The following is an 18,811-nucleotide window of genomic DNA, read 5'->3' as shown; positions in this document are numbered from 1 at the left end:
TTGTAATTTTAAGTTTATTTGAAACATAAATATTGTTTTTATTCCCTTATCGGTTTAACCAGAGGTGACTTGGGTATACCCTCTGTCCTTCTGCATGTCCATCTGTCCACCAAGGTGATGCAAAAAGTAATGAAAATACTTTAATGATGCTTGAAATATGGGTAAATGGCAGTCTGGAAATTATGAAGATGTTCTTTTCTTCCTATGTTGAAAAATTTGGTTGCTATGGCAACAAATAGACTTAAAATATGGCAAATATAACAAAATTTTTGATTACTCAAAAGTACTGAAAATATTTTTATGAAACTTAAAATATGAAAAGATGACATCATGACCATACAGAGATTATGCATGTCAAGGCTCACAAATCTAGTACCAAATTTATTAGATTTACCCCCCTTGAACTTACAATTTTCATTAAAAAAATGTTCTTTATCAACTTCTTTATTTCTTAGCATATATACTTTAAACTTTGAATATATGTTTTATCATTACCCACTTCATAGGTGCATTATTCTAGCACCTTTATATTATCAGCCTTAAAGTTTCATATTGAAATTGGAATTTGTTTGAAAATTGTTAGATTTTTATTTTTTATTTTCTTCTTTATTACTTTAAATGGTATATTGTATTTTCCATTGCAATGTCATGTTGTATTTTGGGACGGAGTACTATGTTACAAGAAATAAACTTTACTTTTATATATTTGAAAATTGTTATATTTTTCACTTTTCATCTTTGATTCTATATATGGTATCTACTTGAGATAATTGTTGTTTGTCACTACTCATATCATGTATGATAATGTTCACTAGTCTAGCATCTTTATTTCAATTAACTTATATCCTCTTTAGTGTAAGCATTTTGCTTTTTCTTAAGTGTTATATTCTGGTTACAAACCAGGGATATTAAAAAAAATTGCCCTCATTCTGTCAGTCAGTCTATCTGGCCATCCAAAAACACTGTTCATTAGATGATAATTAAAGAACTTGAAACTTTTTGAACAAATTTAATTTAAATAGAGAAAAGTTGGCACATTAGTTATACATATTCATCCTGAAAAAATTTGTATAAACATAATTTCCTCATAAGTCATGGAAACTTAACACATTACCATGATGCAGATTAAAACAAAAAACTCCAAAGATTGAAGTTGATTCATGTTTACCACAATGGCTAAATTGAATGGCCATGACCCTTCAAAATGTTGCTTGAGTTCTTTCCGGTAGGGGACTTTAATATTACTTGCAATACTATCAAATTGATAATTGCTTGTTATTTTTAGCTCACCTGTCACAAAGTGACAGGGTGAGCTTTTGTGATCGCTTTTCGTCCGGCGTCCGTCGTCCGTCCGTCGTCCGTCGTCCGTAAACTTTTACTTTAAATGACATCTCCTCATAAACCACAAGGGCAATTTCACCCAAACTTCACAGGAATGTTCCTTTGGTGGTCACCTTTAAAAATTGTTCAAAGAATTTAATTCCATGCAGAACTCTGGTTGCCATGGCAACCGAAAGAAAAAACTTTAAATATCTTCTTTTAAAAAACCATAAGAGCTAGAGCTTAGATATTTGGCATGAAACATTTTCTAGTGAGTGTCTACCAAGTTTGTTCAAATAAAAGCCCTGGGGTCAAAATTGGCCCCGCCCCGGGGGGTCATTGATTTTCCCTATATGCATATAGTAAAAACTTAAAAAATCTTCTTTTAAAGAACTGAAAGAGCTATGGCTAAGATATTGAGCATGAAACATGTTCTAATAAGTGTCTACCAAGTTTGTTCAAATAAAAGCCCTGGGGTCAAAATTGACCCCGCCCCGGGGGGTCATTGATTTTCCCTATATATGCATATAGTAAAAACTTAAAAAATCTTCTTTTAAAGAACCAAAAGAGTTAGAGCTAAGATATTTAGCATGAAACATGTTCTAATAAGTGTCTACCAAGTTTGTTCAAATAAAAGCCCTGGGGTCAAAATTGACCCCGCCCCGGGGGTCATTGATTTTCCCTATATATGCATATAGTAAAAACTTAAAAAATCTTCTTTTAAAGAACTCAAAGAGCTATGGTTAAGATATTTAGCATCAAACATGTTCTAATAGGTGTCTACCAAGTTTGTTCAAATAAAAGCCCTGGGGTCAAAATTGGCCCCGCCCCGGGGGTCATTGATTTTCCTTGTATGTGTATAGCAAAAACTTAAAAAATCTTTTTTGAAAAAACCCAAATAGCTAGAGTTAAGATATTAAGCATGAAACATCTTTTAGTGAGTGTCTACAAAGTTTGTACAAATAAAAGACCTTGGGTCAAAATTGGCCCCGCCCCGGGGTCATTGATTTTCCTTATATGTGTATAGCAAAAACTTAAAATCTTCTTTGAAAAAACCCAAATAGCTAGAGTTTAGATATTAGGCATGAAACATATTCTAGTAAGTGTCTACAAAGTTTGTTCAAATAAAAACCCTGGGGTCATAACTGGCCCGGCCCCAGGGGTGTCATTGTTTTTAACTATATGTGTATAGTAAAAACTTAAAAAAAATCTTCTTTTAAATAGCCCAATGAGCTAGAGCTTAGATGTTTAGCATGAAACATCTTCTTATGGGTGTCTACCAAGTTTGTGCAAATAAAAGCCCTTTGGTTAAATTGGCCCTGCAACGTTTGGGGGGGGGGGGGTTGGGGGGGCCTATATACAGGTGAGCGACCTCAGGGCCATCATGGCCCTCTTGTTTATATTTATTTCTGTTTCCAGTAAATATTTCATTAGAACGATAACAAAATTGAATGGGCATATTATCAGATTGTTAAATATCACATTCATAACGTAAAAATGGTATTGCACAACCGTATATTTTGATGTGATGTCATTACTGTACAAACATAGTGAAAACTGCGGTGACTTTTTGGGGGTATGTGATAAATAGAATATTAGATTTGTGCAATTTCATAACAGAGTTTATTGAACTTGTCGAATAAAACAATATTATGCTCGCATAATATAATTTTATTCAACTCTTGCAATAAATTCAGTATTGAACTTACCCTCATTCAATATCCTCTTAACACAACAGGAGATATTGAATGTACACATTTTTCCTGTAGTTAAATTGTGTATTATATATGTTCTTTCAAATGTTGTACTGCTGCAGAAAAAATAGTTTTTATATAAAAATGAATAGGACATTAAGTATATATTAATTGTAAGTACATTACAACCTCTGTATAGCAACCATTAAACTTAAAAAATCTTTTTTATGCCCCCAAAGGGAGGCATAATATAATCGGTCTGTCTGTCCGTCCGTCTGTCCCACTTCATTCCTTTCCGGACTATAACTTTGTCATACATTGAGGGATTCTGAAAATACTTAGCACAAATGTCTACCACATCAAGAGGATGTGTCTCGTCTAAGAATTAAGTCTCTACCTCAAAGGTCAAGGTCACACTGACATTTTGAAGTTTCACATTATCACAAATAGAATTAATAGGTTCACATAATCGTGTCTGGGCTGTAACTTTGTCAAGCATGAAAGGATTTTAAAATAACTTAGCATAAATGTCTACAACATCAAGACGATGTGTTGCATTCAATAATCTCATCTCTACCTCAAAGGTCAAGGTCACACTAACATTTTGAAGTTCACTTTATCACAATTAGAGTTTATAGGTACACAGATTCGAGTCCAGGCTGTACCTTTATCATGCATCAAAGGATTTTAAAATAACTAGGCATAATTGTCTACCACATCAAGACGACATGTTGCGACAAAGACCCATGTCCCTACCTTCAAGGCCAAGGTCACACTTATAGTTTAAAGGTACTCATTCTCTCGAGAGAAGAGTTTGAAGATACACATTCATCTCCGGACTGTAACTTTGTCATGCATGGAAGGATTTTAAAATAACTTGGCACAAATGTCTAACACATCAAGACAATGTGTCGTATCTAAGGCTCATGTCCGTCTGTCCGTCCCCACTTACACAACAATCATGTCCAGACTGTAACTTTGTCATGCATTGAGGGATTTTGAAATAATTTGGCACAAATGTTTATCTCATCACAACATTTTGTCGCGTCCAGGAACCATGTCCCTTCTTCAAAGGTCAAGGTCACACTTATATTTTGAAGGTTCATGCTATCAAAATTAGAGATTACAGGTACATGTACAAGGAACAATATTCAGCAATTAGTTACTTTCATTCTCTTTTCTTTTCATAATACCTGCATGCTAAAAGAGACCTTTTCTGGGGCATTCGTCACTTGGGTGATAGCTCTTGTAAAAAAAATATCTAGAGCTTAGATATTAAGCATTAAACATCTTCTAGTGGGTTACTACAAAGTTCAAATAAAAGCCCTACGGTCAAAATTGGCCCGCCCCAGGGGCTCATTATATATCATAAAAACTTTTAAAAAAATCTTCAAATAAAAGCCCTTGGGTCAAAATGGGGGTCATTGTTTTCCCTATATGTATATAGTGAAAACTTAAAAATTCTTCTTTTAAAAAAACCCAACTATCTAGAGCTTAGGTATTAAGCATGAAACATCTTTTAGTGGGTGTCTACCAAGTTTGTTCAAATAAAAGCCCTAGGGTCAAAATTGGCCCCGCCCAAGGGGGTCATTGTTTTACCCTTTATGTATATAGTAAAAACTTAAAAATCTTCTTTTAAAAGACCCAAAGAGCTAGAGCTAAGGTATTTATCATGAAACATTTTCTAATGGGTGTCTACCAAGTTTGTTCAATTAAGGGCCCTTGGGTAAAAATTGGCCGCCCTGGGGGTCCTTATTTTCCTTATGTGTATAGTAAAAACTGAAAAAAACTTCTTTTAAAAACCCAAAGAGCTAAAGTTTAGATACCAAACATGAAATATCTTCTAGTGAGTGTGTACAAAGGTTGTTTAAATAAAAGCTCTTGGGTCAAAATTGACCCTGCCCACAGGGGGGGGGAATCATTGTTTTTCCCTATATGTGTATAGTAAAAACTTAAAAAAACTTCTTTTAAAATCTCTAAAGCGCTAGAGCTTAGATATTTCTCATGAAACATCTTCCAATGGGTGTCTACCAAAATTGTTCAAATAAAAACCCTTGGGTTAAAATTGGCCCCTCCCCAGGGGCCTATATACAGGTGAGCAATTTCAGGGCCATCATGGCCCTCTTGTTCTTATTTGAACCTCTTTTTGCTATTTTTTGAGGATTATAAGTGCTATTTGCAATAAGTGCAATTTTCTTTGTTCACTTCACAACCATTTTATTCACTTCACAACATTTAACATTTAAACACTTATTTCAAATTTTCATAAAATCTAGCATGAATCTGGAGGCATGCTGCTTTAAGACAACATGTGGTGCACAAAAGCAAATTCAGCAACCAAAAGGTCAAGATCATGATAGGATAGTGCATTAATGTAAGGCGTGTCAGTCAAGTACCTAACAATCTGCCCAGTATACTGCGCCAGTAATTTCCCCTCGGGGGATCAAAATATAACTGAAACACTACCTACAACATTAAAACTTTTATTATGAATATCATTGGCAATGTTTCCCATAAAATCAAAAACAATTGTTTCACCAATACATTAATCACAGTTTTTTTATCATCTTTAATCACAAAAATTAACAATACCTATACCACAAACAAAATCTTAACCATTACAAAACATCATAACAAAAATACAGGCACTAGACACAATTATTTTACCCATAAATGCTCATAATACTATATATAAAGAATTCTTTATATATAGTATTATGAGTGTATATGGGTAAAATAATTGTGTCTAGTGCCTGTGAACAAAAACACATTTTTTTCTTCTGTAATTTGAAATATGAAGATACAGAGGCACTGATTATTTGACCAGTAAATAGATATGTTATGTAGTAACAGTTTTTGTTCTAACGTTAAAATTAAATGTTTTCATATGAGGAAATTTAGGTTTTCTAAGAAATTTTCAATCTTATCTAACATACAATGTATAAAACTTTGGGGGAGTAAACCAACTACAAATAACACAAAAACAACTTGTATAATTTAAAGCAACAATTGTTACTAGTATTTCATATAACTTAACATTTCATTATCTAAATTTCAACATTCTTTAAAAAATTTACACTTACTTCCCTTGAATTTTTGTAACCGGCTTGTACTACTAGTATTTGAAATTATGCCAGTCCTTTGGTTGGTTTAGTGATTTCAGTATGTTAATAATGAAATCAAGCAGCAATTTAAAATATAGTATTGGCATGCAAGCTGATCTGACTGTATCATAGTGGTGACATCAGCATGTCTTAATAATAAACACTGCAAGCACTTAGTAGTTAGAAATTTCAAACAAGGCATGTATTAGAGATAAATCTGACTAAAAGTTAGACCATATGTTTTACTTAAAGAGTAACATTATTTGGATGCTGATATTAATAAAGATTGTGATGGTGATTTGAAGATAATTCTCTGGAGCACTTTAATGAACTGTCAACATTTATCCTTCAAAAATTACACAATCCTAAATACATATTCACAGTCATATAACTAAGAAATATAAAAATTAAAATCAAAAGGATTCTTCTTCAAATGTATTTCTGAATATCATTTAAATATCATAAAAATAAGAAAATGTCTAAAATTTTGCAATATCAAAATATCTCTATAAATGGCAAGACATTTTAAAATCCTAAGATTTACGTATTAAAAAAAAATGGTAAAAACATCAAAAGTCTTTACCAACAAGAACATTCATAAGTTGTTTACATGAGAACATAATTATATGATAAAATATTTCTTAGACATGAAAATGTTTAAGAACAACATTTTAATTACATTGTACAAAAGAATACTGACTACAATGCCCATTAGCATATTAATAAAAAGTGTAATTTAGAAAACAACTGCGAGAGAAATACATATATTAAAACTAGAAAAATATTATTATTGCAGTCATGAATCGAGTAAATACAATATAGTTTGGTAAAACAAATAAAAAGAAACAACCAATTACAAGAAAATTCTACAGATGCAAATTCTTAACATTTTTTTTTTTTTAACAGAAAGGTCAACAATCCTACAAAACATTAAAAAAAAAATAACAAGAGGGCCATGATGGCCCTGAGGTCGCTCATCTGTGTATAGGCTCCGCCACCCCCGGGCCAATTTTTACCCAAGGGCTTTTATTTGTTTATTTGAACAGACTTGGTAGACACCCCATAAGAAGATGTTTCATGCTAAACATCTAAGTTCTAGCTCATTGGCTTTTTTAAAAAAAGATTTTTAAAGTTTTTACTATACACATATAGTTAAAAACAATGACACCCCTGGGGCAGGGCCAGTTTTGACCCCCCGGCAGTTATTTTAACAAACTTTGTAGATATTTACTTAAAGATGTTTCATGCTTAATATCTAAACTCTAGCTATTTGGGGTTTTCCAAAGAAGATTTTTAAGTTTTTGCTATACACATATAAGGAAAATCAATGACCCCCCGCCCCCCCGGGCGGGGCCAGTTTTGACCCCAGGGCTTTTATTTGAACATACTTGGTAGACACCCATTAGAACATGTTTCATGCTAAATATCTTAGCTCTAGCTCTTTGAGTTCTTTAAAAGAAGATTTTTTAAGTTTTTTACTATATGCATATAGGGAAAATCAATGACCCCCCTGGGGCGGGGCCAATTTTGACCCCAGGGCTTTCATTTGAACAAACTTGGTAGACACTCATTAGAAAATGTTTCATGCTAAGTATCTTAGCTCTAGCTCTTTGGGTTCTTTAAAAGAAGATTTTTTTTAAGTTTTTACTATAACTATGCATATAGGGAAAATCTATGACCCCCTGGGGCGGGGTCAATTTTGACCCCAGGGCTTTTATTTGAACAAACTTGGTAGACATTCACTAGAAGATGTTTCATGCCAAATATCTAAGCTCTAGCTCTTATGGTTCTTTAAAAGAAGGCTTTTTAAGTTTTTACTATACGCATATAGGGAAAATCAATGACCCCCTGGGGCGGGGCCAATTTTGACCCCAGGGCTTTAATTTGAACAAACTTGGTAGACACTCACTAGAAGATGTTTCATGCTTAATATCTTAGCTCTAGCTCTTTGTGTTCTTTAAAAGAAGATTTTTAAGTTTTTACTATATGCATATAGGGAAAATCAATGACCCCCTGGGGCGGGGCCAATTTTGCACCCAGGGCTTTTATTTGAACAAACTTGGTAGACATTCACTAGAAGATGTTTCATGCCAAATATCTAAGCTCTAGCTCTTACGGTTCTTTAAAAGAAGATTTTTTAAGTTTTTACTATATGCATATAGGGAAAATCAATGACCCCCAGGGGCGGGGCCAATTTTGACCCCAGGGCTTTTATTTGAACAAACTTGGTAGACACCCATTAGAACATGTTTCATGCTAAATATCTAAGCTCTAGCTCTTTGGGTTCTTTAAAAGAAGATTTTTTTAGTTTTTACTATATCCATATAGGGAAATTCAATGACCCCCCCCGGCGGGGCCAATTTTGACCCCAGGGCTTTTATTTGAACAAACTTGGTAGACACTCACTAGAAGATGTTTCATGCCAAATATCTAAGCTCTAGCTCTTATGGTTTTTTAAAAGAAGATATTTTAAGTTTTTTCTTTTGGTTGCCATGGCAACCAGAGTTCTGCATGGAATTAAATTCTTTGAACAATTTTTAAAGGTGACCACCAAAGGAACATTCCTGTGAAGTTTGGATGAAATTGGCTCAGTGGTTTATGAGGAGATGTCATTTAAAGCAAAAGTTTACGGACGGACGGACGCCGGACGAAAAGCGATCACAAAAGCTCACCCTGTCACTTTGTGACAGGTGAGCTAAAAAACAACATCGTAACTTATGTAGGCTTTTACAGAACGCTTGTTTCTTGTCAGCTAGAACACTTGTCATTAACATATGTACATGTATTTACATTGTCAAATGAAATTTTACCCTGGAAGGGGCAGTCAGTCCAGAACAAACTATATTTTAAAAAGGACCAGGAAATTAAAAGAGAAGCAAAGTTATATTCATGAAGAATTAGACAATCAAGGCTTAACTAAAGTAACAAATAGAGTGAATCTGAACTAATCAATAAAATGTTACATTGATTAAACGAAGAACTATAAATCTGAACTAATCAATAAAATGTTACATTGATTGAACGAAGAACTATAAAAAAATCTATTAATAACAAGAATAATTGGAAGAGGAACCAAACTAAATACAGCAATAGTAAGAGTTAATTTACTGAGTGTCTTATTAAATTCAGGAAGAACTAAAGTAAAATTAAAAAGAACCAGAATTAATTCAGGAAAAACCATAATAAATTCAGGAAGATTCAGAATCAATTAAGAACCAGTATGAATTCAAAAAGATCCAGAATAAATTCAGGAAGAACCATAATAAATTCAGGAAGATCCAGAATCAATTAAGAACCAGTATGAATTCAAAAAGATCTAGAATAAAGTCAGGAAGAACCATAATAAATTCAGGAAGAAATCATAAATGCACGGATATGATTAACATTTGGGCACAGCATCATCATACAACATGAAGTATGTTCTTGAATCTTAAATCACCTTGACCGTCAATGTCATATTTTAAAATTCAAATAAATCTGAAGTGACTTTTTTTTTACTGACGGGTTTGATTTGCATTTTTACACAACAACAATTAGGACCAAACAGTAATTTTGAGTAATTCAAATAAGCATTGATTTAAAAAAATAACTTTCAACCAATAAAAAAAAAAAAAAAAAAAAAAAAAAAGCTGAGAGAACAGCACCACACTTATAATTCCTTTTACTCATAGCATTGCCATGTTTCTTGTCTGACTATTTCAGAGGAACAAATTAACTAGTAACACATATTCTTTTTCTTAAAATCTATATAAATGTATGTGTGTCAAATATTGTTTTTCATTATGCTTTCATTTCAATACACTTCTCTACAACAGTATCACTTAACAGCAAGCATACAATCTAACAACAAAACAGAGAAAAATATAGAACCATAATAATATAACACCATATTAAATATTGCCAGGAACCAGGGACATATTTTTCATATTTTCTTTAAATGACTATCTCAAAGCCATTCAGCAAAATTGCCTTATTTCAATTTAAACCCATCTCCAACCATCCCCATATACTAAGTCAAAGAAAAAGATAACAATGTTCCTTTAACAGGGAAGAAAAAGATAACAATGTTCCTTTAACAGGGAAGAAAAAGATAACAATGTTCCTTTAACAGGGAAGAAAAAGATAACAATGTTCCTTTAACAGGGAAGAAAAAGATAACAATGTTCCTTTAACAGGGAAGAAAGAGATAACAATGTTCCTTTAACACAGTAGAAAAAGATAACAATGTTCTTTTCTTCTCTGTTAAAGAAAAAAAGATAACAATGTTCCTTTAACAGAAAAGAGAAGATAACAATGTTTTTTAAAGGCTGTTTCAGGAACCTGGTCTTATTTTGACTAGATACTGTAAAGCTACACTATCATGTACACAGCTATATCTGTAATGAATGGATTATGCCCCTTTCAATTAGGAAATATTTATAATTAACTTTAAGGGGTCTCGATAACAAAATACTAAAAACTAAACAGCTAACAGACATGTATCTGAGTGACGCATTATATAGAATATATACCAATTAAAGTTAATAGAACAAAGTACTCTTAAGAATATAACACTAAATAGGGGTCATTAAAAGGAAGTTAAAGTGAATTGTTGAAAAATTGAAGGTCTGTAATAGTATTAAGTATTATATATTATAACAAACCATGAACAAATTTATAAACCATTGCATGATTTTAGCTAGTGTTGAAGTGTGAGACACTTGATCTGATATTTCATATATTTATATAACAGATAATAAAGTGTTCTAGAAAAAAGAAATATTATTCATCATAATAACTATCCATACTAAATCACTAAGACCTCAATCAATTTTTTTTTCCAAGACATATTTTTATAAGAATACTTAAATGATACTGTTACATTTCTTACATTTTAAATGATATTTGAAATATTCATTGAATATGTGTCCATTGTAGACCATGCAATACACTAAGTAAATACTGTCAATTTAAATAATTATTCAAAGTTCCATATTACCACTTCTTTGACTTTTTAAACCTAACTCACTATGAATGTGTTGTCATTATGGGCATATAACAAATATACTAATCACTTATATTCAAATGTTCTTCATATCTCTTACAAAAGGGCAACAACTCTGCAATGAACAGAGCAAAATGTGCAAACCACCATTCCTGTCAGATTTTATACAACTGCTGGAGGTATTGTTTTAAAGCTATAAATGTGTCCATAGGACACAGACGCTCCACAGTCTAGTTTTGTCATGCAACAGACAACAGTACAGACGGACAGGTCCAAGTTGAGGCATAAAATGTTAGTAATCTATGGCACACAAATGACAGTTTGGAATTCAGTATAAACATAAACAATATAGAGGTAAAGCTATTTACAACAGTTGGCAAACTGGCTATTATGTAACATCTATAAAATTTCTGTGATGTCTTTTGTCATGCTTTGAATTTGGAACAGTTTAAAGCATTAAAGTATGATACTAAATTTGAGGAACAAACAGTACAAGAGTCTGGTCATGATAAACAGATGTATAGGCTGGTCAGACTCTATACTGGTTATATATACAAGTTATTATCTTCACTAACATTCTGAGTCATGTGATCAGTTACTATGGTAACCAAATACAACAAATGTTCTGTTATAATTTAAGCAGTTTATATCATATATAACATTTAGATTTTATTTCTACTTTCTTTAAAAACCTTTCAAAAATATTCAATATAATTGTAAAAGTTGCCACAGTATATATAACTCAAATGTATTTGTAGATAAAACATAGTTCAATATTTAAACTATTTTAACCAGGTATACACAAAAATACATGCTGTTTCATTTACAGGTTTATTAAAACATTATTTTGCTACTAATAAATAGTCATTCTAATTTACTGTATGCATTCTAATATACATGTATATAACTTACTATCTGGAAATTGTACATGCCGGCGCTAGCAAAATAAACATTGTCTAGTAACACTATATTTTACTCATTCATGAACAGTACAAAAATATTTATGTGAGCTCAAAATAACTTTCTAAAAGCATAAATAAAATGTTAATTAAATGATCCTGACTATAAGCATAAAAGCATGTTTATAGCATATAAATATATTGTGTCATTTTTACATTTTTCTAAACTTGTCCTTAATCAAAATGTCTGATTATAATTTGGATAGTTCTCAATAACCAAAGTTAGTATATATAGGTACTACATGTAGGTTTAGTACTATCCAACATAAACAATAATACTTCAGTTTATTGCAGCACTAAACCAGCCCTACTTGTATGTTCTAATAAAATAAATGATATAAAAATTTTAGGCAATCTAAAAAAATAGAAAAATACTTAAAAATACATCTGACTAGGCAATAAAGAAAACATGTAAGTCATCATTCAAGTGATTTTTAAAAAATGCATTTATTAAAAACATGATTAATGTGTACCTAATATGAAATTCAAATATCCAAATATAAATAATACTTTTGTCTCGAGTTAATGCAGTATATAGAAAATGTATAGAGGATATTTGTTTAGTTCAGTGAAAGATCGGAATATATTTCACCGAGTGAGCACCAAAAGGTATATTTCACGAGTGGCACAGCCACGAGTGAAATATGAACTTTTGGTGTTCACAAGGTGAAATATATTTCGATCTTACAATAAACTAAACAAATTTTCTTTTTATTACATGCAAAGAAACGTTTTAAAAAGATATAAAACCTAATACTGAATGAAAAGCGCGCCAAATAATAATATAACGTGACGTCATTTACGACGTCATGTCATTAAGCTGGTACCCAGTACTGTGCACGCTGGTATTTCACTGAAACAATGTAAGGGGCTTAAATTCAAAACAGTGAAATTACCAGTTTTATATCACTGATATATTTCTATAAACCACCAAAAACATGTAATAAAAGTATATAACTAATTTTCAAAATACATTAATTTTTTTAACTCTGGTCTACCACAACATCTGGTCTGTAACTGTTAGGAAAAAGGTGGAACAAAAAGAACCTATAAATGATTAAAATGTTGCTATTTAGTTGTCAACCTTCTCATCATGTCCAGGTAAAAGTTTTGATGTTTCATCATTTTCATTAACCTCATGCTTGGTCTCTGATCGTTGTTTTGTATCATCAACCATGTCTTCCTTATCTTTCTCGTCCTTTCCAAGCAGTTTGGCATTATCATCATCTACATCTTCAATATCATCATGACTAGCATCTTCTATATCAGTTAGTGTATACTCATTAGCACCATCTTCAGTTTCATCACTTCCACTTGCACGCTCTTCTTTATCCACCTCATGGTCAACATCAATTTTGCCTTCTTTACCACTAGCATTGAACTCTTTATTCTCCTTTTCTACAAGTTTATCTTTACCTTCAGTGTTTTCCATGCCATCATTCACCACTTTATCTACCTTCCCTTCATCACCTTTTACTACATTACCACTATCCTGAACTAAAAGACTTCGCTCTTCATTCATTTCCATATCTGCATCATCATTATTGTCCCTATCGTTGTCTTCAACTATTGCAGAAACGTTATTGACTGAAACAGAATCCTGCTCATTTACTTTACCATCTTTAACATTACTGTCAACAATCTCTTTGGACTTTTCAAAAGCAGTTTTTGCTATCTCCATCAGATGAATGGTTTCAGATTTGCCAGTTTGTTCAACCAGCTTTCTTAGCGTACTGTTTGAGCTTTGTAGAAGCTTGTATGGCACATCAAACTCTACTACCTTTCCATCGTCAAGTACCTAAGCGTTAGAAAAATACTCATTTAGAACACTAAAAACCATGTAATCAACATTATAAAAATATAGACAAAAGAAAACTTTAAAGTTTCTTGACACAGCAATATTGAAAATCTTGCAATCTTACCTTGTTTGACATATAAAAATATCAATTTGGTCTTCCTTTATTCTTTGCATTGAATATGCTACTAAATCAAATCAAATGTAATAAGAAACAGTCAGTTAAAAGAAGTGAAGTTTTTCTATATTTTTTTCTAACAGTGGTACATAATGTTTCTTCTGATAACAGTGGAAACAAAAAAAACAAGAGGGCCATGATGGCCCAAAGTCGCTCACCTGTATATAGGCCCCCCAACCCCCCCCCCCCCCAATGTTGCAGGGCCAATTTAACCCAAGGGCTTTTATATGCACAAACTTGGTAGACACCCATAAGAAGATGTTTCATGCTAAACAATCTAAGCTCTAGCTCATTGGGCTTTTTAAAAGAAGATTTTTTTAAGTTTTTACTATACACATATAGTTAAAAACAATGACACCCCTGGGGCCGGGCCAGTTTTGACCCCAGGGCTTTTATTTGAACAAACTTTGTAGACACTTACTAGAAGATGTTTCATGCTTAATATCTAAACTCTAGCTATTTGGTTTTTTTCAAAGAAGATTTTAAGTTTTTGCTAAACACATAAAAGGAAAATCAATGACCCCCGGGGCGGGGCCAATTTTGACCCCAGGTCTTTTATTTGAACAAACTTTGTAGACACTCACTAAAAGATGTTTCATGCTTAATATCTTAACTCTAGCTATTTGGGTTTTTTCACTAAATTTTTTAAGTTTTTGCTATACACATATAAGGAAAATCAATGACCCCCGGGGGCAGTGCCAATTTTGACCCCAGGGCTTTTATTTGAACAAACTTGGTAGACACCTATTAGAACATGTTTGATGCTAAATATCTTAGCCATAGCTCTTTGAGTTCTTTAAAAGAAGATTTTTTAAGTTTTTACTTTATGCATATAGGGAAAATCAATGACCCCCAGGGGCGGGGCCAATTTTGACCCCAGGGCTTTTATTTGAACAAACTTGGTAGACACCTATTAGAACATGTTTGATGCTCAATATCTTAGCCATAGCTCTTTGAGTTCTTTAAAAGAAGATTTTTTAAGTTTTTACTATATGCATATAGGGAAAATCAATGACCCCCCGGGCTGGGACCAATTTTGACCCCAGGGCTTTTATTTGAACAAACTTGGTAGACACCCATTAGAACATGTTTCATGCTAAATATCTTAGCTCTAGCTCTTTGGGTTCTTTAAAAGAAGATTTTTTAAGTTTTTACAATATGCATATAGGGAAAATCAATGACCCCCTGGGGCCGGGCCAATTTTGACCCCAGGGCTTTTATTTGAACAAACTTGGTAGACACCCATTAGAACATGTTTGATGCTCAATATCTTAGCCATAGCTCTTTGAGTTCTTTAAAAGAAGATTTTTTAAGTTTTTACTATATGCATATAGGGAAAATCAATGACCCCCCGGGCCGGGACCAATTTTGACCCCAGGGCTTTTATTTGAACAAACTTGGTAGACACCCATTAGAACATGTTTCATGCTAAATATCTTAGCTCTAGCTCTTTGGGTTCTTTAAAAGAAGATTTTTTAAGTTTTTACTATATGCATATAGGGAAAATCAATGACCCCCTGGGGCCGGGCCAATTTTGACCCCAGGGCTTTTATTTGAACAAACTTGGTAGACACCCATTAGAACATGTTTCATGCTAAATATCTTAGCTCTAGCTCTTTGGGTTCTTTAAAAGAAGATTTTTTAAGTTTTTACTATATGCATATAGGGAAAATAAATGACCCCCTGGGGCGGGGCCAATTTTGACCCCAGGGCTTTTATTTTGAACAAACTTGGTAGACACTCACTAGAAGATGTTTCATGCCAAATATCTAAGCTCTAGCTCTTTGAGTTCTTTAAAAGAAGATTTTTTAAGTTTTTACTATATGCATATAGGGAAAATCAATGTCCCCCCTGGGCAGGGCCAATTTTGACCCCAGGGCTTTTATTTGAACAAACTTGGTAGACACCCATTAGAACATGTTTCATGCTAAATATCTTAGCTCTAGCTCTTTGGGTTCTTTAAAAGAAGATTTTTTAAGTTTTTACTATATGCATATAGGAAAAATCAATGACCCCCCCCGGCGGGGCCAATTTTGACCCCAGGACTTTTATTTGAACAAACTTGGTAGACACTCACTAGAAGATGTTTCATGCCAAATATCTAAGCTCTAGCTCTTATGGTTTTTTAAAAGAAGATATTTAAAGTTTTTTCTTTCGGTTGCCATGGCAACCAGAGTTCTGCATGGAATTAAATTCTTTGAACAATTTTTAAAGGTGACCACCAAAGGAACATTCCTGTGAAGTTTGGATGAAATTGGCTTAGTGGTTTATGAGGAGATGTCATTTAAAGTAAAAGTTTACGGACGGACGGACGGACGGACGGACGCAGGACGAAAAGCGATCACATAAGCTCACCCTGTCACTTTGTGACAGGTGAGCTAAAAAAGAATTCCTTCTTTTTGGCTTGGATTGCATTCACACTTATACTGAAAGGTCATATGGTGACTTCCCAGATTCACTTGTGAAAGAGCTGGTTATCTTATTTACAAGAAAAAAATCTATGGCAGGGTTCTAACTTTAACCAGTGAGGAGGAGGTGATTCAAACTCAGCCACCTCACCCACCCACCAAAGCTTGCATACATACTTTGTGAGAGAATCAGAATTTTTTCATGAAAATAAGCCAGCCAGTTAGGTTATGATGTTATAAAGGCAAGTAGTTCTACTAAAATCACTGTTTTAAAATACAGCATATTTAATTTTTCCATTTCCAGGAAAACAGGACACCAATTTATGACCTTAACAGGGTAGGTATTATTCAAAACCCAGTCAAACACACCAGCAAACTATCTTTTACATAGATATTGTAAATGCTTTTACTTTAGACTTACCAGCAATCTATCAGAATCCATAATTGTATGTAATCTATGGGCAATAGTCAATACTGTACACTTGCTAAACTTCTCTCGTATAGTTTGTTGAATCAATGCATCAGTCCTGAATAACAAAAATAAATTGTAAACATTTCAACAAATATAACAAAACTTTATTGCTTAAGAGATTTTCTACCAAAATGCCAAAGAAGAGAAAGAGCTGTAAAAAGAAGTGATGTTTCACTTTTTCATTATCCTTCATGCACAGACTCAATAAAAACCAAGGCTGCAATCTTTATGTAATTTTCTTGTGATTAATGCTTCTGTGAGATCACCCTTTCTCCAAATTTTAAAGCTTCCAACTCTATCCATTAATATTTGAAAGTCAAAATTTTAATAATAGAACAGTAAATTAAACAGGATTTTCTTTAAACACCAAACTGTCAGAATTTATAAGTATAAAATGACTATAATCACTAACAAGAGCTGTCGGTAGGACAGCACGCTTGACTATTCTTATTGCTTGATAGTAAAAGAGCCTTGATAATGTAAAATTTTCTAAGTTAACAAAAGTAATAAATTTTTCTTTTAATCCATATTACAGTTACAGGCCTTGGAGAGAGTCCTATTATGATCTCAAAGAAGTGTATAAAATTTCAATTTGTTTCAAAGCTAGATGTCAATGGAATATGAAAATATCTGAGGTGGTATGCAAACTTTAATGTAAATTCTTAGTCAAAAAGGGGGCATTATTCTGTCAAAATGGTTAATACAATTACCTCCTCCTGTCTACAAGTAGGGGTCATAATGGTGAACAAGTGTGCTAAGTTTCAAAACCATATGTCTATGGACTTTATAGATATTTGAGATGTTACAAAAACTTGACCATAAATTAGTTGAAAAATGAACATAATTCTGTCAAAATGCTTGAACGAGTTACCCCCTCCTGTCTACATGTTTGGGTCATGATGGTGAACAATAGTGCAGTTTCAAAACCATATGTCAATGGGCATTGAAAATATTTGTGATGGTAGCAAACTTTAACATAAATTCTAAGTAAAAAAAGGAGCATACTTCTGTCAAAATGCTTGATAGAATTACCTCCTCCTGTTTACAGGTTGGGGTCATGATGGTGAACAATAGTGCAAAGTTTCTAAGCCATATGTCAATGGACTTTGAAAATATTTGAGGTGTTACAACAATTTAACATAAGTGGTTACCCTGAAGCCAATGCTCAGGTGACTAGGACAGCTCTTCTTATTCTTATCAAATAGTCAAGCTAAGAATGGGCATAATTCTGTCAAAATGCATATTTTTCATCAGTGACAATGTGCCATCTATAATGTGATCATTTGATGTCAACAGAAAGGAGACTATATACCTTGGGTCAACATTTGCTGTAGCTTCGTCAATCATGAGGATTTTATTGTTGCGTAAAATTGCTCTGGCAAGACATATCAGCTGACGCTGTCCGACACTGAAGTTAATACCGCCCTCTGACACCTCCGAGTCTAATCCATGCGGAAGATCTTCGATAGCTTGTTTTAGCTGTACCTTAATAATGGAAAAAGTCATTGAATACAAAATTTATTTTTTGGACCTGCCTTTGAAATTCCGACCAAATTTTTGTTAATCATACTAACAAATTTGAATACAAAAATCATTTCTGTGTACACATTTGTTATATAGTTGTTAGTTCTAACCTGGGGAGATTCTTCTTTAAATTCCACAATTTGCACTGATGCAATTACTTGCTATGAAACCCTTGAAGCAGTCCACTGTTGGGACTTATCGGGATGTCTAAAGGGCATGTCTAAGTCCAAAAATGGGGTTTGACAATGAGAAAACTGGCAAAAAACATAAAAGAAATTTTTTTTGGCCTTAAGAATTGCACCTCATCATTTTAAACCAACTGAAGAGTAGATATACATCTAAGATACCTTCATACTAGATATTGATGACATTG

General features: G+C 33.0%; 1 protein-coding gene across 5 annotated transcripts in view; it reads right to left on the bottom strand.

Annotated features, from left to right (window-relative positions):
* Positions 1–8,300: 8,300 nt before the first annotated feature.
* The window catches only part of LOC132738682 (ATP-binding cassette sub-family C member 4-like), a 102,198-nt gene continuing 91,687 nt past the window's right edge, over positions 8,301–18,811 (bottom strand). For all 5 annotated transcript variants that reach the window (XM_060726265.1, XM_060726267.1, XM_060726264.1 and 2 more), the window contains 3 exons: positions 18,227–18,399; positions 16,864–16,969; positions 8,301–13,859 (listed from right to left, as the gene is read on the bottom strand). In XM_060726265.1, coding sequence (XP_060582248.1) covers positions 13,134–13,859; positions 16,864–16,969; positions 18,227–18,399 — 1,005 coding nt within the window. In that variant the 3' untranslated portion in view covers positions 8,301–13,133. The remainder of the gene's footprint in view (positions 13,860–16,863; positions 16,970–18,226; positions 18,400–18,811) is intronic.

The sequence above is a fragment of the Ruditapes philippinarum genome, unplaced genomic scaffold (genome assembly GCF_026571515.1).
Source record: "Ruditapes philippinarum isolate M1 unplaced genomic scaffold, ASM2657151v2 ctg4207_1_1_1_1, whole genome shotgun sequence".
Taxonomy (NCBI): Eukaryota; Metazoa; Mollusca; class Bivalvia; order Venerida; family Veneridae; genus Ruditapes; species Ruditapes philippinarum.
The sequence above is the reverse complement of the archived record's forward strand: the minus strand, read 5'-3'. Positions and strand labels throughout refer to the sequence as shown.